Genomic DNA, 25,948 nt, shown 5'->3' with positions numbered 1-25,948 from the left:
ACCAAAGAACTGAAAGCTTATGAAATGATAAGGTAAAGACTATAAGGAAAACAATACACTCAATGACAAAAACATAAATAGCAAGAACACTAAAACAAAACTGAATGTATAAAGCTTGGCTCTGGTAAACAGCTGAGAAAATGCACCTCCTTGCCTTTCCTGCAGAGGTGGAATACCATGGGTATGGAATATTATACATACTGTCAGATCTGGTTGATGCATTCCTCAGTTATACTCAACTGCTTCTTCTTCCCCTTTCTTTTGTAATCTTTCTTACAAGGATAACTCACAGGGTAGGGGCAGAGGGAAAAAAGTATATTCAGAAAGGACTGTAAGTAAAAATCAAAGTCATTAATTTTTTAAAAAGACAATCAAGAAAAAGCAAATAAATGGTTTGAGTTATTAAGCAACATAAGATGAACTTATCCCTTCATTTATGAGAATCATACAATTATCTTATGCTTTATTAAGCAATTTCACTTTATTTGAAGTACCCGAGTGTTTCTAACCAAAAAACTCTCAAGGCTGTCACTTCTAGTTATGACATTCTATTCCATTTCCTTCTAAGTATATATCTCTCATAACTTTGTGTAATTTGGAACCTCAACTACATAGCAACACACCTCCTCTTTGCAGTTTAGACAAATCTGAGGAACATTTGGAATATGCATGCAATATTTTTAAATCATTAGTTAGATGAAGAAGTACATCTTTTTACCAACGGACAGTATTACTTTTTTAAAGAAGATATGTGTCAACAAAACTCCCACCTGCACAAAATCCACTGAATAGATTTTAAGATATAAGAATGTTTCCTTATAGAGGAAGCCCCAGATGTTGAAAATATTTAAAATGATTGTCTGCCCTTGGAAAAAACTGCTTCTATTGTAAAATGAAGAACTCTTACCTGACTGCTTCAGATACATTGTTGGAAGTATGTCCGGATAAAGCATCATGCAAATTTCGGATAAAATAATCTCTGTACTCTTCTGAGAGGGCCATAAATGTTCCACCCATCACAATGAATTCTACTTTATCCACACTGTGACCTAGTTGTTTCAACTGAAAGAAATAAAATTCACTAGTCTGATAAAAGACATTGATTATTGTGCCTTCAACTCCTAGATTTTGTATTGTGAACTGTTTCATCAGTATTAAAACTGAAAAATTAGAAACCATCTATAGATATTTTACTTAATTCTATAAAAAAGTTGGTTCAGATAAGAAAGGCTCTAAATACGTTGAAAGAAAAAATAACTGAAAAGCTAGAATGAGGTAAAAGAAATTATTAAGTAAGTAATGAACAACGTCCTGTAAAATAATTAAGACAAAACTAAGGGGATGTCAAAAAAGAGGGTAGAAAACAAAAGAAAGTACAAGTATGTATGCCATGAATTAGGAATATATGCCAATCGAAAACCTGATAGGAAAAATAAAGAACTGCTAAGTTCAAAAGTGAATTACAATGATATAGAAGAGAAAGTAGGGTGCCTGAAGTACTCATAGAAGTTTTAGCTTTCAACTTTCAGAAAGCAAAGTATGAAAAGCAAAACTATTTTAATCATTAGACAAGCTACCAAGAAACATTATTACTCCTGCTAAAAATCAGAAACTAGAAATTATGACAATTCTGTGAACAATTTTCTGTTTCATCAACTACAATTCAACCATCAATTCAACCAGTAAGCAAAGATTCCATTCATGAGCAGAAATCATTGAGTTCATCTTTGCATAAGCTTTTTGCAAAATTTTCAATCTTGATAGAAGCAGAGAGCAAGTTTTCCAAAGTGCTCAAGGAGCTGGCAAATTTCATGTGCTACAAATACCTGACTCAAGGGTTTGTATTGTTCTCTTTTTGGTCCTTGTAAATGGTTATGACAATTCCAGAAAAGGAACCCTTTACAACCCACATGATAAGCAGCTCCATTTGGTAGATACATGACTTTGAGAAAGGACAACATTTTTCTCTTTTATTTTTAAAGCTAGAGCTAGTTAAGGGCAGGGTTTCAGACCAGTGGTTCTCAAAATTTAGTCTCAAGACCCCTTTATACTCTTAAAAATTATGTTTATCTATTGATATTTGTTATGAAAATAGACCTTATGGACCCCTTAAGGACTCCAAAGGTCAAGATATCTGTACCACACTTTTAGAAATACTGGTTTAGACAGTTGTCTGTTTCAGGCTAAAAGAAACAACACAAAATGTAAAAATAACTGCCTCCTATTTAGTAGTGGGAGACAGAATAGTAACAGCATCTCTTGTTAGTTATTACTATTTTACTTTCTTCTCTCCTCTATTCCCAATCTACTTCAGGGTTTCTTCAGAACAGGTGATCTAAGAAGTATGATTTCAAAGGTATATTTGTAGATAAGAATGGGCCTATCAAAGAAACCTTGCCCATAGAATACATAGACATTAGGCCTGTATAACCTGTACCTTTGTTTGGAGCTGCTGGTACTGGTCTAGGATAAGCATATCCTGTCCTCTGCATGAAGGGACAATGGGAGTGCCTTACAAAGCACCAATGGTCTATGTGTATTGGTAAAGGGCTAGAAGAAAGGCCTGCAGAGAATTAACTTCTGGATCTGGACTAGTAACACTACCAGTAGGTTTGCAATTCGTGAGAAGTGATGGCTCTCAGGGTCAATTTTTCTTTAGACCTCTTGAGTTACAATGTTCACAGCCTCCACCCTTACTCATAAACATCCTTTCTATCATCAAAGCTGTACATATAAGAGAGTGTCAGGTTTTATTTACTAAGTGTGGTTTTGAGATCACATGTGAAGTATAAATGTTTTATATATACATTTATTTTGTTCTACTTCAAATGTTAAATTCACCTTCCTGTATGTAACTGTATAAATCTAAAGGTAGCTTTTGGTTCTTTCATGTTGCTGTCATTAAGGGAATAGACCTACGACTTTACTGGTATAGAGAACTAACCAGGGGAAACTCCCTCTATCAATGCAATTTATTGCACTTCTTCCTTCACGTCCCACCAGAACCAGGAATCCTGCTTCTAGGACCCTGGGCACTAAGGTCAATTTTCACCTATTCTTGCCCAAAACCAGGTCACTAAGCCACTTCCCAGTCACTTCCAAATCAAGCCACTGCATATGAGCCCTCTAGTTCCTCCCTTTCTTCAAACTCTAGTTCCACTATGAATGCTAGAATGTGAGAGCAGGGACTGTTTGACTTCTGTAGTTGTGTTCCTAGCACTTAACACAGAGCTTGGCATGCAGTAAATGCTTACTAAATGCTAATTCATTCATTTATAGTTGCCTGAAGGCACTAAGGAGTTAAGTGACTTGCCTGGGTTCACAAAGTCTATATATCAGAGGTATTCTTAAGTCCAGGACTTGCTCCCAACCTGCTAGGTCACACTGCATCTCTGCACATTGGTTGTACTCATAAATATCAGGACAATTAAAATAAAATTCCAGGGCAAAAAAAATAGTACATAGTTTGGACAAAGGGAAAGGGTCTGCCTACCTACAATAAACAACATTGTTCATCAGGCTCATGAGAGCCAAAGTAGACAGGTGGTAACATGGATAAATGGAACAAAATGCAGTAAAAATACAACAGGGGCTTTTAGAAATGAAAACAATTCAACTTCCCTCAAAGAAGAAGTATTTTTTGATTTATCTAAAGTGTCAGTAGGTACTGCAACGTCTTCTACCCTCACCTGAAATCAATGATCCATTATACAAAGAGGAAAACTGGATTATTTCATAATCTAGAGCTTAGCCTAAATTCACCAACTACATTTTGAATCAATCAAGCATTTATTAAGTTGCTACCAGATACCAGACACTGTGCTGAACAACCACTGTTATTATTAATCTCTTAATTCTTTTATTACTGATAGAAAATGGTTTTAAAAACGTTTTAACATATTTACCTGGTCTATTCGGTGCCTTGTCTGAAGAAAAGGGTCATATCTGGCACGGATAGCTCGCATGGAAGTTGGCTAAATAAAAAAAGTAAAAGTATCCAAAGTTTCTTTTTCTTGGTCATCTAATTCGCTGTCAATTGTCAAATAAATGTAGATTAAAAGGAAATAGTTCTTTCTCTCTCCCTCCCTCTTCTCTCCCAGCCCCGAAAGGTTCAGTAGTCATAGGATGTTCCTCTGGATCACTTATCTGTTGAACAATTACTGATCTGCATAGCAGGATTAGAGCATTAACATGTTAAAGAAAGGATATATTAAGACTTTAAAGATCACCTAGTCTGATCCCTTCATTTTTTTTATTTAGTATTTTATTTTTCCCCAGTTACATGTAAAAACAATTTTTAACATTTGTTTTTAAGATTTTGAGTTCCAAATTCTCTCCCTTCCTCCCTCTAAACCCCTCTCACTGAGAAGGCAAACAATTCCACATAGGTTATACACGTGTACTCATGCAAAACATTTCCATAACAGTCATGTTATGAAAGAAAACACAGAACAAAAAAACCCTCAATAAAAATAAAGAGAGCAAAAATAAGAATGCTTCAGTCTGTCTTCAGACGCCATCAGTTCTTTCTCTGGGGATGGATAGCACCCTTCAGCACAGGTCCTTCAGAGCTGTCTTGGATCATTGCATTGCTGAGAATAGCTAAGTCATTCACAGCTGATCATCTCACAACATTGCTGTTACTTTGCACACAGCATATTTCACTTTGCATCAGTTCATGCAAGTCTTTCCAGGTTTTCCTGAGGGCATCCTGCTCATCATTTCTCACAGCACAACAGTATTCCATCACAATCACATAGCATAGCCAGTTCAGCCATGCCCCAATCGATAAGCATCCCCCAACCTGCAATTCTCTGCCACTAGAAAAGAGCTGCTATAACTTTTTGTACATATAGGTTCCATTCTTCTTTGCTTTTTATCTCTTTGGGGATACAGACCTAGTAGCTGCACTGCTAAGTCTCTACAGCCCCTTAGGCCCAGTTCCAAATTACTCTAAAGCATAGCTGAAGCAGATCACAACTCCACCAACAGTGCACTAATGTCGCACTTTTCTCACTTCCTCTCCAACATTTCTCACTTTTTTCCTTTGTCCTATTAGCCAACCCAATGGGTATGAGATAGTATCTCAGAATTGCTTCAATTTGTATTTCTCCAATCAGTAGTGAGTCAGAGTATTTTTTCATATGGCCATAAATAGCTTTGATTATCTCATCTGAAAACTGTTTATAACTTTTGCTGATCCTCTCATTTGAAAAGCTAAAAGCAAATGAAGCCCCAGAGTGAAATTCTTTGGTCACACTGACTGGGATAAGAACCCATGTCTCTGGATACAAAGTTCAGCATTCTTTCTACTATACAATGCTACCTCTTAGTACACCCTAGTATCACCCAATTCTTACACCATACACAGATTTAAAAGTCCAAAAGGGAATATGCAGAGTTGAACAGAATATACATGTGTTTTGAAAGCTGAAGATAACTAGCATACAGGTGAAAGAGGGAGAAGATGATTGGAAGAAAATAAGAATATAGGTAAGAAAGTTGACCAAAGAAATGACCACAAGATACTAGTATTAGTATCTAACTTGTTTAACAAAGCACCTGACACTACACACTAGATCTAAGTAATAATGAAATGAGATAAAATAAAGTAGATTTCAATATAGCTTCTGAGAGTTCATCTCCAAAAAAAAAATTCACTAGCTCAGTTTTTAAGATACTCCCTGTGTTTTATTTCATCCCAATAATCTTACAGAATATCTATAATCAGCACACGTAGAATCCAATCACAGTCAATCCAAACTACATCTTCCCTCTCCTTTAAATATTCTACTTAACTAGAGATAAAATCAGTTTACTTAACTGCCCTGAACCTCACAGAAGGAACAGGTAGTAGCATGAAGTGGAAGAAAAGGCAGCCCAAGGCAACAGGACACAAAGGACAGTACATAAAGAAGTAAGGGGATAGACTATAGGTAATTAATCTAGAGAAAACAACTTGACAGGAATTTTCTTTTCATTCCCCAACTATGAATGCTTTGGAGAAAATGAAAGTTGTTAGCATAATTATCAGCACCTTCTATTTTAAAATGCCCCCATATATTGTATGAGTTAAAAAAAAAATCACTTAAAGAAAAAATTTTAAAATAGCATAGAAAAGAATTAGGAAATAATGAATGAAATGATCAATACAATAAAAAATCCAAAGAAGCGAAGGAATATAACAGTGTCTCTTACGGAAAACAGCTGTACACAATCAAGAGTAACTCAAAGTACAGACACTACTACTTCTGTTAAAGTAGTCATTTCCACTGTTCCCACTGACTATATAAGAAGCAAAGAGCAAAGTTATGTTATCTTTGCCTATAAGGGAAAAATTTCTAAGTACTCTAATTTTAGATTAGCATTTTATATAATTAAGCTTCTAAAGTAATCATTTCTCTTTCAAAAAAAGAAACAATAAAATTCTGCCCAATCAAAATAGCACTACTACATCTGTTTCCCAGCACTGAAAGGTCCCGTATATAATTTACTAGGGAAAGGTAGGCTTTTTTTCTTTTGGGGATGGATTTTCCTTCATCTAACTTTAAAAAAAATTATTGTGGAACACTACACTGCATACAAAGTCTGACAAAGCATTCTGATATGATAAAGAAAGTAACTCAAAGATATTTTACCTCATACCCAGTATAAGACTGCGTGGAATACTCAAAATCTGAATCAGGTCCACCAGGACAGTAACTGTCAAAATGAAAAACAGATTAAAATGCCATTTACATAACTAAAAGAGCTCAAATAACAGTCAAGATTCTATGTTATCCATGCTGCTGAAATCAAGAGTTCCGTCATAGAAATGTGAATAGAAATGTCTGACTCAGCACCAACTTCAGTTGCTACCAACAAAGACATGAAACTGCATAAAAGAATAACAACAGATGCACTTTTAAAGGACACAGTCACTAATGGATTATATTTTTAGGCATTTTTAATGGCAATAAATTATATATTTTCCTCAGGATGCTATTAAACCCTCAGGAATAAAGGCTTGGTTTTAAATACATACAGGGCTACCTCTTCCCCTTCTTACCAACTGAGATCAACCATTTGCTCCTGATAACTATCTTTAATTAAAAATCCAAGGAAACAAGTGTGAAATATTTCTATAGAAGTCTTTCTTTATCAAAATTTATTTTTCTGACCCAACTCTACTTTAATTCTCTGACACTCATAGCAGAGTCTACGTATACTTTCAGGTTTGATTTATCCAGTTAATAGGACAAATATGTATTCGTTTGTCTTCTGATATTCATTCATCATGGAAGCATACTGAAAATTCATTTTTTTAAAAATGGGAGCATTTTGTAAATTATGTGCAGGTTGTATTAAAGAACAGAAATATAATTTTTGTTTCTAATGACACCTAAGCTTAAGGTATCAGAATTAAATCCAATCTGGAGATTAATGAGCATCTACTGTCACTGATAAAAGAAAATATGCATCACTAATTATAATCATCATACTTACACACATATATTTCCTGTAAAATTAATATGTGGACATCTGTGGGGTTTGCACATCACAGCCACAACAGCAATCTGTAATGGGAAGATTTGTAAAAAATAAATAAACCAAAATTGCTCTTCTATCCCACCCCCACAGCAACAAGATCTACATATTACCCTAATTTTCTCAGACTACACTCATACAACATGCCCTTTTCCCTCTCCCAAAACTGTTTTAGAGTAGTGGCTATTCTCCAGTTCTATTTATATCTCTGAAGTGCAATGGCTGCAAAGTACAGCAAGTGCAGATGCAAAACAATTTTACACAAGTATCAACTAATGTTTTCTCGATTTTCTAAGTAAGTCACATGTTCTCAATGACTTTAAAAGTATTAAGTCATAGAATTAAAGAATTACAGTCTGCAACTCCAAAACCACCAATCTGCGTTATATGTATATATGACCATAACTCAGATGAGCACAAAACAAGAGAAAGCTACCCAAAGGGCTACAAAAATGTGCCTACCCTATAACCCAGCAATACTGCTTCTAGGACTGTATCCCCAAGAGATCATAAAAATGGGAAAGGGTCCCACATGCACAAAAATATTTACAGCAGCTCTCTTTGTGGTGGCCAAAAACTGGACATCAAGGGGATGTCCATTCAATTGGGGAATGGCTGAATAAATTATGGTGTATATGAATATAACGGAATACTATTGTGCTATAAGAAATGATGAACAGGAAAACTTCAGAGAGGCCTGGAAAGACTTATATGATCTGATGCTGAGCGAAAGCAGCAGAACCAGGAGAACTCTGTACACAGCAACAACCATAGTGTACGAGGATTTTTTCTGGTAAACTTAGAACTTCATAACAATGCAAGGACTTGATGGTCTTTTAAGGCAAAATGCCTTCCACATCCAGAGAAAGAACTATGGAATTCAATCACAAAATGTAGCAGATTGTTTTCTTTTGTATTACGTTTTGGTTTGTATATGATTTCTCCCATTGATTTTAATTCTTCTATACAATATGACTATGGTGAAAATGTATTTAATAGGAATGTATGTGTAGAACCTATATAAAATTGTATGCCGTCTCAGGGAGGGAGGAGGGAAATAGGGGGGAGAGAGGGAAAAAAATATCTAAGTTATATGGTAGTGATTGTAGAACACTGAAAATAAATTTAAAAAAAATTAAAAAAAAAAAACAAGAGAAAGCAAAGGGAACAAAGGAGAAATGAAAGAGCTACTGCACAATGTGAAGATGATGAAATGGGAGGTCTATAAAAGCAGTCACACTGAGCTAAGTCTTATCTGCACAAGGATTCTGAATGGCAGAGATGAGAAAAGAGTACATTCCAAGCTTTGGGAATTCAACATTTTAAAAACAAAACACATTATCTCATTCCCTCAATGCACCTTTCTTCTCAACTTTCCCATTACTGTCATCACTTCTCACTGGGCTAATCTTCCAGACTTCATCCTTGTCTCCAGCAATTCACCTTCCTGTAACATTGAATCAGCTTTGAAGTTTGTACCTCCTTTGTACCTCTTGGCCCTGGGACCCCTCCCTTTCTCCCTCTCTCTGACTGGAGAGCTCCTCCCAGATTCTCCATTTAAGGAGGGGGCCCAGTGCACCTAGCTCATCATTAGCCAGTTATAGTTTCTCACTATGCCCTTCATGCTAGGTAGCTCCCGCATCCCTTTTCAGCTTTTTATATGCTGCCTTCCCCGATTAGATTTTGAGTTCCCTGGGGGCAGGGATTTTCTTTTGCCTTTCTTTGTATTCCCATTGCTTAGCACAGTGTCTGGCACATAGTAGGAACTTAATGCTTAGGTATCCAGATTTTATGATACTGAGGTGGGATTGCAGTACTTTGTACACTGCCCACCTTAACTTACAATATTTCCATAATCCTCTCTTCTTTAACCATTGAAAATTTATTCCTCCTTCATAGTTCACGTCTTTCACATCTATCTTAACTTGTCTCTCCCTCCTCTGAACATCTACAGCACTCTTGTTCTATACCATTCATTTGATATTACATCCTTCCTCTGTACGGATTGCTGTCTTCTTTTGTGAATATGCCTTGTCTACCTGGTAATAAAACATCAATTTACAATGGCAACAGCATGTGTATCCAATTTTAAAGACAGTCAAGCTCAGATCTCTAACTACTAGCTTAAGAAGCTATTACTTACCCCACTGGCAGTTCTGATTGGTTTTGCTTTTAACTTGGGCACCAAGATTTTACGATACTGAGGTGGGACTGCAGCAATGATATCCACCAGTCGAGGCTGGGCTGAAAGGCCATACTTGGCAGCTGTTCTGGTTTTCACTCTAAAAAAGAATCATTTGGAGAAGTGAGGGGAAAAAAATCTAAGATAGATGGAAGTGACTGTAGAACACTGAAAACAAATAAAATAATCTAACAAAATAAATGATTGGAAAGCCAAAAAAAAAAAAATTATTTGACATTAAAAGGATTATTCTCCTCCCAGACAGACTACCAAAACAATTAAGGTGCTTGTAGGTAAAAGCATGCTTATTAGTTACATGTGCCCCTTTCCATCTAGCAAGCGGCAATGGTGGCTTCAGCTGCTTAATGTTTAGAGTGCTGAACGCTGCCTTTCTTCGGCTGTGGGATACTGGCAGGTCTCATTACTGTACAAGGCATCCACAATTCTGAAACTCTGATTCCAGATACCTAAAACTTTTGCTCTAGTTCCACAGAAAAATATGTACAAACATAGACAAAAGATTGTTTCTGACAATCTGAGAATAAAGAAAGGATCTTTACCATGAATGAGGACTAATTATAGCAGACATTTTTAAGGTCTCCTATCCAAATTCAATTTTGGGACCAAAATGGTCAGTCAACACATAGCTATTAAGAACTCACTACAGTTATCCCTTCCACATCACAGGGTTTGGGGATGTGGTGCCTCCATGATCTGAAAAATCTGTAAAATTTTCTGGCTCTCCCTTTGTACCAAAGAAGTCTAAATTATTACGGTATTAAAAGATAAAAAATATTGATATTATATAACACTATACATATATTTTATGCATTTCTGAGTGTCTAAACTTTTTCTCTCCATCTGCTGGCCTTCACATGTTGTCTACAGTTTCCACAAAACTCTTCAAAAATTCCCATTTAATTTCTTATGCCAACCCTTGATATAGTGAAAACATGGTGGGGAAAGTGATCATGTGGAAGGGATAACTGTATGTGCCAGGTATTGTGCTAAGCCCTGGGGACTCAAAGAAAGGCAAAAACATGATCCATTCCCTCCAAGAGTTCACATTCTAATGGGGAGACAACCCACAAACAAGTATGTATACAAAAGAGACAAACAGTGTAAGTGGAAAGTAATCTCCAAGGACAGGTACTAGCAGAAGGAGGGGGGAGGAGAGGAGGAAGGGCACAGTGGGATTTGAAGCCAGGGAAGCCAAAAGGCAGAGGGGAAGACAGACAACTGGACAGCCTACGCAAAGGCAAGCAGACAGAAGGCGGGATATCATGCATAAGCAAAGCTGGTGTCCCTGGATCACGGAGTATAGGGATGAGAGTAAAGTGTAAGAAGAATGGAAAGGCAGGAAGAAGCCAGAGTTTAAAAAGCTAAACAGAGGATTCTATACTTAATTCTGGAAGAAATAGGGACCCACTGGAGTTTACTGAGCATGGAGTGTGACACTGTCAGAATTGCATTTAGAAAGATCACAAAAAGACCAAGCAGCAGGCTACTCCAATAATCCAGTCCAGCAACGTGGTGATAAGGACCTCCATCAGGGTAGCAACTGTTTGACAAGGATTTATATGAGACATGTTGTGAAAGTAAAATCAAGGCCCTAGAATTAGGAGGACCTGAGTTCAAATCCAGCCTCAGACACTGACTAGCTTTGTAACCCCAGGCAATTAAATTGATTGATAGGCTGATCCTTCACCTGGAATATGGCCATATACCTGAGAGCCAGTGTGGCTTCAGAAAGGGCCAAGGAACAGTCAACATGGTGTTTGGTGCCCGACAACTCCAGGAGAAATGCCAGGAGCACAACAGAGGTATGTACATGACATTTGTAGATCTGACCAAGGCCTTTGACACTGTTAGTTTTGAGGGCTTATGGAAAATTATGTCAAAATTTGGCTGTTTGCAGATGACTGTGCACTCAATGCAGCCTCTGAAGCTGAGATGCAACAAAGTATGGATCAGTTTTCTGCTGCCTGTGCTAATTTTGGCCTAATAATTAACACCAAAAAAACACAGGTGCTCCATCAGCCACCACCCACACCATCCATACATGGAAGCATAAGTTACAACAAATGGAGAAGTTCTGAATGCTGTAGATAAGTTCACTTACCCTCGCAGTGTACTTTCCAGGATGCACACACTGACAATGTAGTTGATGCATGCATTGCCAGAGCTAGCTCAGTGTTTGGGAGGCTCCAAACAAAAGTTTGGGAGAGAAGAGGTATTAGACTGACTACCAAACTGAAGGTCTACAGAGCTGTTGTGCTGACCTCATTGTTATATGCTTGTGAAACATGGACGGTCTACCAGCGCTGTGCCAGAAAACTGAGTTGCTTCCATTTGAACTGTCTTGGTAAGATTCTGAGGATCCCCTGGCATGATAAGGTACCAGACACTGAAGTCCTTGCTCAAGCTGAACTGTCAAGTATTCAAACTATGTTTTAGAAAGCGCAACTCCGATGGGCTGGCCACGCTGTCCAAATGCAAAATGTATGCTTGCCAAAAAGACTATTTTATGGAGAATTTGCATGGGGCAGGTAATCACATGGTGGACAAAAGAAACAATACAAGAACACTCTCAAGGTCTCTCTCAAGAACTTTGGATTTGACTGTGTAACATGAGAGACACTAGCACAGAACTGCCCAGCATGGTGTGCCCACATAAGAAAAGGTGCTCTGCACTTTGAGCAAAGCAGAATTGAGACAGCACAAAGTAAACATAGGATGCACAAATTTGGGATATCCACCCCAAATATTCAAACGGACTATCTGTGCCCAACCTGTGGTAGAGCTTCCGAGCTCATATTGGTCTGATCAGCCACAGTTGGACACACTGAAATTTCACTTTACAATGGTGATGCCATTTTGGTCCTCTTCGAAGGTGAAGGACAACAACCAACCAACCCCAGGCAAGTCACTTAAACTAATTATCTCCCCCCACCTCTCACCCTCCACAAAAGAAAATAAAAACAAGACATGGCAACTGATCAGATTATCTGGGGTACATGTGAGTAAGCTGCCAAGGATAACAGTAATGAGATTGTCAGCTTGAGTGACCAGGACAGTGGTGCCCTTGACCAGTAAGAGGGAAAGAAAGGACACTAAGTTCTGTTAGGTACATGCTGAATTTAAGATATCTTTGGGACCTCCAGTTTGAGAGTCCAACAGGTAGTTAGTGAAGTGAAACTGGAAGCCAGGAGAGCAGTTAAGGCTGGATAAATACATCTGCAAATCATAAAGATGAATATTGGACCTACTGGAGCTAATAAGACCAACAAATGAACTAGTATAGGGGGAAAAGAAAAGAGAGTCCAGGGTAGAACCTTAGGGGTTACCCACAGTTGCTGGGTATGAGCTAAAGGAAGATCGAGCAAAGGACACCGAGATGTTATTACACAGTAGGAGAACCAGGAGAAAGCAGTGTCATAAAAACTTAGGAGAGATTGACAGTGTCAAAAGCTACAGAAAGATCAAGAAGGATGACATCTGAGAAATGGCCATTAGATTTGGCAATTAAGAGATCACTGGCAACTTTGAAGAGAACAGTTTCAATTGAATCATGAAATCAGAAGCTTGACTGCAAAGGGTTTAGAAGAGAGTGAAAGGAAAGGAAGTGGAGGTGCCAAGTGTAGATGGCTTCCTCAAGGAATTTAGCCATAAAAGGGAGCAGAGATATGGAACAATAGTGAGTGGGGATGGCCAAATCAAATTTAAGGATGGAGGAGGTAGGGGTATGTTTGTAGACAGTTGGGAAGCAGCCAATAGATAAGGATACATGTTATTAAAGAAGGGGGATCAGAGAGGGAGTAATCTGATGAAAGAGGGATAGAATGGAATCAAGGGTTCATGTAGAGGGATTTGAACAGGTAAAAGAGAGGGTTAGGTAAACACTGGGAAACTGCAAACTACTTTTAATGACTTCAAGCTTCTTGAAATAAAGTCCCCTCTTTAACATCAAGACTGTTCCAGTGACCTTATATAAGTAAGAGTAATGAAATATGATAGTCTCTGAAGAATTAAATTCCAGAGAACTCAAAGGGCAAAAGATATGCACATAGGAGGCATGAGTAGGTGTACATTTACCAATGTAAGGTAAATGTATACCTAGAGAGGTAGTATGGATGTCACTAAAGAAATTTATTTTTAGAGAGAGAGAGAGACAGAGAGAGATTCACATACTAAGAGGAAGAGATAACCAATGGATATAATTCCACTAGCATCTGCCCAATGTCACGAGATTTTGAAGAATAGCCTTAACATGTTCAGCAGACCCTCTGTTGAGGCTTTATGGGAAAGTAAGGGCAGGTGTAGCACAGAATGAAAATGCATGGGCTGAATTTGTACCTTTGGATGGAGTATTCAAATCAACAAAGCCATAAATACAAAGTATTATACAAATTACGAAACAGTCAATTATACTTTTTACTTGACTAGGGATATTTGGGGGGCTATCACCACCAACACACTGAGCATTTATCATCCAAAATATTCTGTTAACTGCTGGAGACATGTATCAGTAAGCACTCCAACATATGCAGGGGAGCCTATTATCATAGGTTCTTATATCTGTATTTATAAAAGAAAAGGCAACTTTTGAGGGGTCAACAATCACTTTAATCAGTTCAAACAAATGTTTCCAGATGCATCTTTTTATCTTTTATATTCCCAAAGTTACCAAGCCTTCCATCTATTCAATAAATAGCCTTTTTAATCTTCATCATTTCCAACGGACAGGGCTCTACTCTATGCAACACTGCCATACAATTTACATGCATCCCTGGATCGAGAAAGTCTTTACATTTGAGCACTGGGGGTGTGGAGGGTGTGGGGTGTGTGTGTCTCTGAACATACGGCCACTCAGAATATTGACCAGGTAATCACAAGTTCCTTCTCATAAGTGAACCCCCGAAGTAAAACACTAACCTCCCAGGAAAAATATAACAGACTTGGCTTCTGATTGTCTCAGAGTCAGCAGGAAGGAAACCCACATGACTCAGCATAGCTGTGAACCATCAGGGCTCAAAGGGGACTGAACCTTCAAGAGCTCACAATCTAACCTAAGCCTGAAAAACAACTCCAAACAAACAAATCCCACCCCACTTTCTGCCACAGGATACAAAGAGGCATAAGACACAGTCCTTCATTTATTTAAAGATTAAATAAGGGGATAAAATAACAAAACATAAAGCTCCTAAAGTGGTCCCAATAGCAATTGCTATATCAGAGTTTAGATGAAGGAGATTATTATAGGTTGGAATGGTTGTGAAAGGTTTATTAAGGGTGTAGAGGTAGGCTGGGTCTTTAAAAAAAAAAGTAGACTACTGTAATACTGCTGATTCTCGTCAATAAAGGAAGAAACAACAGGATGCAATAACTAACTGGATATGTGGACTGATATTCACAAGGGAAGAATCAAAATGAACACTAAGATTACAAGTAGGTGAATGGCAGTACCACTGAAAGAAAGAGTACAATCTAGTCAGAGAGATAGGCGAAGCTGGCTCTAGGGGACAAATACCAAGTAAGATTTTAGCGTTTCAAGGAATGACCATATGTACAAATAGGAATATCCAGAAGATAGCTGGAGACACGATACAAAATCTCAGGGGAAGTATCAGGTTTAAATTGTACAGAGTCAGCTAACAGGGGCAAACAAAGTATCCAAAGGAGAGAATACAGAGAGAAAAAATATAAGTACATTCATATGTAGTAAGCAGTTGCTAAAGAGAACCTGAGAACCAAAAGTATAATGTCATGTAAGTCAAGAAATGTTAATTATGCAAGTAAGGTAGGGTAGGGCAAAGAAGAAGAATTGGCAGAGTGGAAAGACATAGTGGAAAAAGTTGAAAATGTCAGAGTGGGAACAACAGCTACCTCCAGGTCCCATAGGAGGAAAGGGATAGGATCATAAGCATGAATGGAAAGGTTAATCTTAGAAAGGAAGATCACTTTTTCTCCTAGGGCAGAGAGGAAGAAAAAATGGAGTACAGATAGACCTTACTTGAGGTTGAGAGTATGAAAGGCAGGAAATCTAAATTTCCAAAACTGAAATATGACATATGACAAAGTCAGAAGTTTTAGAAAATTACATGAACAGTTGTGCAATATCAATAGGTGAGATTTAGGGCACTAAAAAAAATAAATACCACTTACTTATTTAGATCGATATCTTTTCCCTGTTCATGGGCTTCAATCAGTTGTTTAATAACATCACCTATGGTCAGTATCATCAGCTCAGCAGGACTGAGATCTCCTGAAAAAAAATCAATATTCAAAACCAGAATATTATATTGTACAAACTTTTAAAAGCTTATGCATACTATAGCTTAGCAACTTTTCTATGATTATTGACCTAACCCTGCAAGATTAAAAACTCAAGCAAGACTTTTAACCTTAGCTACTATTTTGATTCTATGTTTTTTACATTTCAATAAAAATGAAGCAGATTTTTATCTACAGTTTAAGTGAGGAATGGTTGTACAGTATTTCAGTAAAGTATATATTTTAAGTAAGGTATTCATTCACAGGACGGAAGTAACCATGAACAGAGACAACATAAAGAAAAGATCCACCTTACAGTAGCCAAGGCTGAGCTACTGAGTTAACATATGAACATGTATAAATACATACACGCCTGGGGTAGTACAAGATGGTCTGAATCCAAAATGTAATCAAGATGGTGAAGAGCTAATGTTGTGTGAGGGCTGGTGGAAGGAACTGGGGATGCTCAGTCTGGAGATGGGAAGACTAAGAAGGGACACAACATAGCTGTTTTTAAATGTCTGAAAAGCTGTCATGTGGAAGAGAGATCATGTTTGTTTTGTCTGGTCCCAGAGAGCAAAATTAAAAGCAAGGGGTAGAAGTTTTAAAGGCAAATTTAGGGGTGAAGAAAAATTTCCCAATACAGGTTTTTAGAATTAGAATAGGCCACCTCTGGAGGCAGCAAGTTCCCTGTTACTAGATGTTTTCTGAGCAAAGTCTGGTTGATCACTTTTCATAGTGTAGTAGTTGGGATTCTTTTTTAGGCAGTCAGACTAAACGGCTGTTGACACTACTTCCCACTCTGAAATTCTGTGGTTAACAATAAGAGGAGATTCTCTTCTTCCTCACCTAAAGAGGAAAAGGAACAAAAAGTGACAGAAAAGGAGGTGTTCTCAAAAAGCTTCTACCCACAGGAAAGAAATGGATGCAATTAAAGCTTCTCCCCACCAGATGACTGGAACATCCCTGCCACCCCCTTCCTGTACTAGGCTACATCGTGTAGCTAGGTGGCCCAGGGGACATAGATCATGGTGCTGGTTGTCAAGAACACTTGAGTTCAAATCCTGTCAGGTATTTACTTGCTGTATAACCCTGGGCAAGTCACTTAACCTCTGGTTGCCTCAGTTTCCTCATCTAAAAAATGGAGACTATAATAGTACCTACTTCTTAAAGCTATTGTGAGCATTAAATTAACATGAAAAAAAACTTTGCAAAGCTTTAAACACTATGTAAAAGTTATCTATTATTTTGCTTTTCAAGTGGTCACAAATCAAATTTGACAGACTTGCCCTTAATTGCAAAATGCTGTCTTTAGTGTGGGATATGAAGAAAAAGAAACCACCAATACTTGTTCCTGCTAAGTTTTACAGTCACAAATATAAGTAAACCCAAAGGAACTTGAGGAAGGAGAAAATACCAACAACTGGGGAAATCAGGAAAGACTTGCAGCCTAGAGTACCTGAGCTGTGGCCTGAGGGCAGCTAAAGTAGATTGGGGTGGTTGGTAAAAGGAAAGATTTGCTCACGGGGAAGTGCCTTGTGATATCTGTAATGGATCTCACTGACAAAATTTCATGGGTGGAATTCTTAGCAGTAAGAGATGACAACGCTAGCGGGCAGCTGGGTGGTGCAGTGGATAAAGCGCTGGGCCTGGAGTTAGGAAGACCTGAGTTCAAATCAAGCCTGCTGTACTAGCTGCGTGACCCTATCTGCCTGTTTTCTGATTTATAGAAGGAAATGGCAAACCACTCCACTATCTTTGCCAAGAAAATCCCAAATGAGGTCACACTGAGTCAGACACAACGGAACAACAACAAAATCACTATTACAAAACATTCAAAATAATGATGATTTTATGCGTTTTAAAATATTCACATTTCCATCCTTAAAACCACCCTAGGAAAGACACAGGCATTATCCTCGTTTTACAAATCAGGACACTGACACGGCAAGTGTATGAGTTTTCTAAGTCACACAGCTAACTTTTAAATGAACCAGAAATAAAATCCAATCTCCTAACTCTCGCGAGTTCAACACACTTTCTCTTGAAAAAGAGTTAAACCAAAACAGAATTTTTTTTCCTCGTCTTCTTTGTGGAAAAGAATCAGAGTCCAATGAAATACAAGATATCCCAAAAAGTTTGGTTTTAAGGAACCAAAGTTAAAGGGTTTCATCGCTTCGAACTGCCATTGGGCTTTCTGGGGAACGCCTGTATTTAGTGCCGGATCTGGATTCTTTACGGGCTGCCCAAGTACTTGGAGGTGCGCTCCCAAACCTCTGGCGTGGGGACTCCTGCGGTCTAACACGCTCAGGGTCACTGTCCTCTCGAGGAAGAGGCTGAGGGGCCCGGGTGGAGTGATCTCATGTAACCGAGCGGCAGCTTCACGGGAGGGCTCCCCTCGAGATAAGGCTGTGCACGGCGCGGCCGCCGGCCCGACCGAGAGACCGCAAACCCCCGGAGGGCAGGGCCGACCTCGGCGCCCAAGCTGGGGCCTGCTGCAGCCTCGGCACCCCGACGGGAAGGCCACGAGCTCGGCCCCGGCAGCATGAGGGACAGGCCGAGGGAGGAGGGGGAGGGACACGGACACAGACTCACAGACACACACACACACACAGGGTGACGGACACACGCACACACATATACGAAGTCACAGAAAGAGCGACACCAACACAGCCCACCAGGGCTACCGAGAGGGGGTCCCCAGGGACAGAAAGGCTGAGCCTCCAGACCGCAGGGTTTGCCCTTTCGCACCTTTACGTTTCTGCTTCATGTTGCCCACGCCGCCGCAGGACGCAGAAGAAACTCCCGGCGGAGATGGGTCCACTTCCGCTGGTAGCCGGCAAGCAACCCCGCCCTGTCGCGAAACTGACGCAAAACCGCCGTAAAGCGGCGCTCCCTCCCTCCTCTTCCTCTGCCTCTATATCCTGGACAGGGAAAGAAAAGAGACCCGATAAAGGTATTGGAAGCTGGTTTGGGCCATTTATCCCCTGTTATGTGCAGGAAGCTGTGGTAATTACCACATTGTACTGGAGAGATCCAGGGAAGGCAGGGCAGGGGGTTGGGCCCGGATAATCCTTCCTGCGTTATCCGTGATAAAGGCTCCGTCAGCTCTGATAACTTCGCCAAGACTTTGGGTTTCCTTTGTAATTATGTCCATGCACGCATACACACGTGTATTTGTATATACATTTTATGCATTTAACGGTATTCTGAGGATACACACACACACATACACACATATATATGTGTATGTATATATACATTTTATGCAGTTAACGTTACTTTGAGGAGCCGCTAGACTTCACCAAAGTGCCAGAGGGGTCTGTTTCAGAAAAAAAGATGCAGAATGAACAATCTGCTCCAATCTCTGGTTTTACAGGTGAAGGAATGGAGACCTTGAGAGAGTCAGTGGCACCTAACTAGCAAGCGGCAGGACTAGAACCCACACCCTCCCAGCTCCAGACTCTGCGCTCTTACCAGCACACCTCCACGTCCTGTACCTCTCCGTATGTGACCCAACAGACATGTGTCAGCTGCCAGCTATGGGCCAGGCCCTGGCTTAGCCACCAGGGATGCAAAGGCAAAGCTGAAAGAGCCCCTGCCCTTGAGGTGCTTCCATTTTATTGAGTGGAACCATGGATGTAGAAAATTCATCACAAGAGACCAGCAGGAATTTCGTGGGGAAGGGCACTAGTGTCTGAGAAGATGAGGAAGGTCTTCCTCTGGAAGGTAGCACAAACCGAGCTTTAAGGGAAGCTAAGGATTATATGGGGTGGAGGTGAAGAGAGCGAATGCATTCCAGTCCAGCTGTGTGGCAACGGCCTGGAGATGGGAAATAGAATGACCTGTGTGGAGAAACAGCTGGCAGGACAGGCTGACTAGAAAGTAGAGTGTGTTTGGGAGAGTAATGTGCAGTAACCTGAATAGTGAGGTGGAGCCAGATTTTGAAGAGCTTTAAAAGCCAGAGGAATTGGTTTATTATTCTATATTTGAAGCTCTTGAGCAGAGAAGTGATATGATCTACCCTGTGCTAGATAGATAATTTGGTAGCTCTCTCATTAGATGTGAGGAAACAGAGACCTGAGACCAGAAAATGAGTTGGGACACTATTGCAGTAGTCAAGATTAGAGGGGATGTGGGCCTGAAAGTGAGTGTTGGTCATATAAAGCGGAGACAAGGAGAAAAATAGAAAATATTTCATAGAGGTAGACCTGACAATCTTCAGAAGATGATTGGATATGAGGATTGAAGGAGAGGGAACAGTTGTGAATGTAGGTGACCGGAAGGATAATGGTGCCCCAAAGAGAAACAGGGAAGTTAGGAAGAAGTTAGGTTTGGGGAGAAAAAAATGATTTTGGACTTGTTAAATTTGAGGTACCTACAGGACAACGAGTTCAAGATTACAATTGGCAGTGATATGGAACTGGAGTTCAGGAAAGATGGACTGGCTACATAAATACAGACATATATATATATATATATATATATATATATATATATATATATATATATATATATATATATATATATATATATATATATATATATGTCTGTATGTATGTATAATCAGTTGTTGAATCCTTGGAAATTGATGAGAGGAGATGGAGCCACGATGTTAGTGAGAAGAAACATTTTTACCTAGCTCTTCCAATAGCCTTCACAACAACCTAAAACAAAACAAAACACTAGGCCAAATTTTAATTGGGAAAGCCAAGAAAAAGTCACAGTGAATCATTTTTCTAGCCCTGGGCAACTTAGGAAAACAGAAGTCTATGGACACTAGGGTGGAGTCTGGCCAGGAGGGTAGTGTGGTTGCAGTAGCATCAATGGCCAGACCAGGAGCATTCCTGAATCCAAAAGGAAACTGAGATAAAGCATCAGGGCAAGATTACCACAGTAGAAAGAGATCCCAGGGAACCTATGTACTAGTACTAGGAGTAGAAATGGATACCATCTGGCAGCTTTGTCACCTGTTCTGGGGCAGGGCAGAAAGAAATGGCTGCATCTGAGTTCAGAGCCATAGCTGAGTACCGAGCATAAAACAAATTCTAGAAACTTATTTACATGGCTATGAGTATGGGAGCAGAACAGTGACTCAGTTCCAATATTTAGCCCAACACATAAGCCTGAAGTGGACTGGAAACATTCTAGCACCTAGGAATGAAAAGGGAACTGAGATAAAGTGCTAGGGCAGGGTACACTGGGGCAGAAAGATCCCAGGGAACCCCTGAATAATGCCAGGAGCAGAGTTGGGTGCTACCTGGTATTCAGGTCACTGATTCTGGGCAACAGAAGAGGGCAGCCATATCTAAACTGGGGCCTTAGCTGAATACTAAGCACAGAAAATATTCCAGAATCTGTTCTACTTCAGGTAAAGTAAAAAACAAAAAAATGTAGGGGTGGCAATCATGATCTCAGACTAGGAGAAGAAAAAATAGACCTAATTAAAATAGACAGGAAACTACATTTTACTGAAAGGTACCATATACAATGAATTAATTTCCATACTGAACATGTATGCAACAAATAGCATTGCATCTAAATACTTAAAGGAAAAGTTGAATAAAGTACAAGAGGAAGCAGATGATAAAACAATAATGGGGACTTCAGTTAATCCCTCTGAGACCTAGATAAATCTAGCTGTAAAATAGACAAGAAAGAAGTTGAGAAAATGAATAGAATTTTAGAAAAGTTAGATATGATAAACTTATGAAGATTATTGAATGAGAATAGAAAGTAATATAACTATTTTCCCCCATGTATGGCACCTTCACAAAAATTGACTGTATTAGAACGTAAAAATCTCACAAACCAATGCAGAAAACTAGAAATATTAGAGATATTTTTACCATAATATAATTAAAAATTACTTTCAACAAAGGACCTTTGAAGCATAGACTTAAAACTATTGGAAACTAAGTAATTCCATCCTAAAAAATGAGTGCATCAAAGAGCATATGTCACAAATAAATTTTAACAAAAGAGAAAACAGCCAAATCTCCACACAAGATAATATTTATTAGTAGAGGCATGCTACCTGGCATTAAATGGGTCAATGGTTTGCCTTCATTTATGCCAAAGATCTGGAGCAATATCCCATTATATAGGTTTTGGGGAGTATAGAACAAAGAACAGAATAGGGTAGATGACATCATGGAATTAAGGACAACATGATTGATTATAGAGCTGAAACACGTGGAACATGATTGATTGGAAATTTGGTAATGAGGGTTAGCAACAAACCCTCTTCTTCCCTCACAAAACTATGAAAGCTCTTTGAATCCAGGTGTGAAAGAGTGGCCCAGACTTTTAGACAGCAAACCAGACATCCTTGAAGGATAGCTTGGAGTAAAGATACCAAGTCTAGCTCCCTTTCTGTTTACATGCATTTTCCAAGTTTAACAAAATTCCTTGAGGCAAGAAATCTGGATTTTTAAACTTAACCCATTACAGGCCAGTTGAACTCTGAACTAAGATCAGAGATAAAGAACTATGACTTAAGCAGTTATATGACAAAAACAATTACGGGGCAAAAAATTAATTACTTTTAAATAGGATCAATAAGAAAATGATACAAGATTGGTTTTAATCTTCTCAGATAGAAACAATAAATAATGTCATTAAATAAAATGAAAACAATGAGGGAACACACCAAAATTTGTTGGATACAGCCAAAACAGTATTTAGGGGAAATTTTATATCTCTAAGTACTTACATCAATAAAAGAGATAAACAGCAGATCAACAAATTAGACATGCAACTAAAAAACCCTAGAACACCAACCAACCCACTAGAAAAATGCACTACAATTAGTCCTGCATTCCACTTTGGTGAGCAACTTGGAACTAGTCCCAAAAGTGTCAGTTGAGCAAAAGGTAGATGATTTTGATAGTCTCCTCTGTTATACTGAGGGCTCCTTGAAAGCAGCGACTGTTGGGGTTTTTTTTAAACCTTTTTTTGTATTCCTAGCATTTAGCATAATGCTTAGCCCATAGCAGTCAATCAATAAGTGCTTGTTGACTGACTGACTGATTGGAGCCTGACCAGCATTCAATTTCTCTTGCATCGTAAAGAGGTAATAATGACATTAATTATACTTCAAGGATCTTTGATTTTATCATTGTGGGTCCTTGGTGCAGGGCAGCTAGGTTGCACAGCAGATAGAGTGCCAGGCCAGGAGTCAGGAAGACTCATCTTCCTGATTTCAAATCCAGCCTTAGACACTTAATAGTCATGTGACCCTGGGCAAGTCACTTAATCCTGTTTACCTCGGTTTCTTTATCTGTAAAATGAGCCGGAGAAGAAAGTGGCAAACCACTCCTATATCTTTGCCAAGTAAACCCCAAATGGGGTCACAAAGGGTCAGACATGACTGAAATGACTGAACAACAAGACTCAATGCAACAACTCAATCAAACTAGCATTAAGTACCTACACCCTGGAATAAAAAGCCCCAAATAAGTGGGGTGGATGATGAAGGAAGCAGAATTTAACCTTGATAAGAAAACGGAAGATATGTCATTCCTAATTTAGAGATAGCTCTCTTATATAGCCACTCTCTTCTCATGTAGCTGCCACCTGATGTAGATTAAGGTCATGACTAGACTCTTAGAATAACTTTCTAAGAGTTCAGTAGTTTCCTTGGCCCGGTTTCTCCCCATTCCAAACCATCCTTCTCAGTGGTCAAAACTTCAGTTCTGATCATGTCATACTCCTATTCAATAAAATCTGGTGGTTCCCCAAGTATAAAATCTTTGGTTTAACTTTTAAAGCCCTTCATAATCTGGTCCCTTCCTACCTTTCCAGTTTTGTTATTTGTTTCCTCCACACATTCTCCTGTTCAGTTACACTGGTTTTCTTGCTGTTTCTGCTGTTTCATGGACCTTGTGCCCTTTCACTGACTGTTCCCCATGCCTAGAATGCTTTCCTTCTTTATCTCATCCTCCTGACTTCTCTGATTTCCTTCAGGATTCATTTCAGATTTCATTTTCTACAGGTCTTTCCCATTCCCTTGCCCTACTCCCTTCCTACACACTAGGGATGACTGGCTACAGCCCAGGATGCAGTGGATGACCTTGTCATCTTCAATGTCTGACCAAGCTCTAAGTGCTCCACAGCGCTTACTTCAGCAGCCTTCATGACCATTGGAACAAATTGTTCTCATCCACCCATTCCTCCCCGAGGGAAGTCTTCGCATGCTTGTGGTAGACATCCCCCTAACTCAGTGACCAGGCTTGAGACCTGTTGGTTACCCTTAACCTGATTTTGTCCATATGCCAATAGTTTTACCAGGATGTGGTCACTGAACATGCCACAGCTTTTTAGGGCCATAGGTGAGAATTGAATGCTAGGTAGACACCAAAGGTAGATAAGTAGCCCTGAAATGGATTCGTCAACCCCTCAAACCAGAGGTATTAGTCTTCTTTGAGCACTATATACAACGTGTAGAAATAATAATAGAATTCACAATTATCCCTCCAAATAAATGAATCCTCCATGTTGGAATATCAGATATCAGAAGGGAAGAGATATCTTGGTAGATTTAGACCTCTCATATCTCACCACTTTGATGATCCCTATTCTACCAAGACCAACTGTGATGATGAGAGCTTTGCCTGTGTTACAGCATCTCCTGTCCCTTCAGCCTCATAAGGACCACATAATGAAGCAAAATCTCAGACCAACTAATAATTTCTACAAGTTGTCTCCTATTACCAAGGTTCAAGTTCTTGTAATGTTGACCTATGTGACAGCTTCCATGAACCAGTGCCAGAGCCTGGAACCTAAAAGGCATTTAAAATCTTCTATTTGTATTAGCAGCATTATTTTGTATATTTTATGTTCCTCTTCCTTCCTAACCACTGTTTCTCAGGCTCTTTTGCTGTCTCCTTCTCCTTTACAGTGCTTGTCTGTTCTGGGACCTCAAAGATTCTAAATGCTCCTAACAGTTTTCTCTTGACATTCTCTTCCTTATTGATCTTATTTTCTCCCATTGATTCCAATGTCATCACAAATGGCTCTCAAATCTCTATATCTGAGAGATTATGTGACTTGCCTATAGTCATATAGCTAGTGAGTGTCAGAATTGGGAGCTGAAACCAGGTCTTCCTTATTTTACATCTATTATTGCATTTTGTCTTCCCAAAATACCTGTGAGATTTGTAGGGCAGATATTGGCATACTCATTTTACATATAAAGAAACAGAGTCCTAGAGCATTTGAGAACCTTACTAGTAGTCATTAATGAATAAAGTATTTATCAAGTGTTTGCTATAAGCAAAGCATCATGCTAAGTGTTGGCTATACAAATAGAAAGAAAGATGAAACACTCCCAGTCTCAAGGATCTCAATTGTAAGAGGAGAGAAAACATATAGAAGGTTTTATCTGTCAGAAGAAAAGCTTATATGATCCTTAGAGTGCAATAGCAAAAACAAATAGCAATATCATTTGGTGTTATTTCTGCTGACAAAATCATAACAATTTATGATGTTGAACTATTTGACAGTGCCAAAGTCTTTGTTGGCAAGAGCTTTTTTTCTAGGTCTTTGATAGATGTACCTACAAGAAGAGTAAACAGACTGTATCTCTACCGGGATTGACATGGGCTGTAGCATTATCATTCCATAAGCTCTTGGGTTAAGAGTGCTAGATTGTTTCCATCAGGGATTGAAGGGAAGGTAGTGGTCAAGGTGATATTAGAGGTTTGACTTCTCTGGTACATGCTGCCTCCCATCCCATCTTCAGAGTATCCTGCTGCTTCAGCTATGTTGGCCTGTTTGCCCTTCAAGTGATCATATTATGGTAAAGGTTGGATGCTAGTCAGTGTTTCCCCCTTTCACTGCATCTACTCTTTCATTTTCAGGCTGTATTGCACCAACGTATATTCACCCCCAGGCCTTTGACCTAGCAATCACTGATATCTCCTGCTTTCTTCATATATGAGTGCATATTCTTTGTTTAGTAAA

General features: G+C 39.1%; 1 protein-coding gene across 2 annotated transcripts in view; it reads right to left on the bottom strand.

Moving 5' to 3' along the window:
* Positions 1–18,855, bottom strand: part of ELP3 (elongator acetyltransferase complex subunit 3) — a 123,280-nt gene extending 104,425 nt beyond the window's left edge. The window contains exons 1-7 of one of the 2 annotated variants that reach the window (XM_072634792.1): positions 18,734–18,855; positions 15,875–15,974; positions 9,671–9,809; positions 7,486–7,556; positions 6,639–6,702; positions 3,906–3,974; positions 908–1,062 (exon numbers count right to left, since the gene is read on the bottom strand). In XM_072634792.1, the coding sequence (XP_072490893.1) occupies positions 908–1,062; positions 3,906–3,974; positions 6,639–6,702; positions 7,486–7,556; positions 9,671–9,809; positions 15,875–15,974; positions 18,734–18,752 (617 nt within the window). In that variant the 5' untranslated portion in view covers positions 18,753–18,855. The remainder of the gene's footprint in view (positions 1–907; positions 1,063–3,905; positions 3,975–6,638; positions 6,703–7,485; positions 7,557–9,670; positions 9,810–15,874; positions 15,975–18,733) is intronic. The other variant, XM_072634793.1, reaches the window with a different exon arrangement.
* Between the last annotated feature and the right edge of the window lie 7,093 nt (positions 18,856–25,948).

This window comes from Notamacropus eugenii, chromosome 1 (genome assembly GCF_028372415.1).
Source record: "Notamacropus eugenii isolate mMacEug1 chromosome 1, mMacEug1.pri_v2, whole genome shotgun sequence".
NCBI classification, from domain to species: Eukaryota; Metazoa; Chordata; class Mammalia; order Diprotodontia; family Macropodidae; genus Notamacropus; species Notamacropus eugenii.
This window is presented reverse-complemented; position numbering and strand designations above follow the sequence as displayed.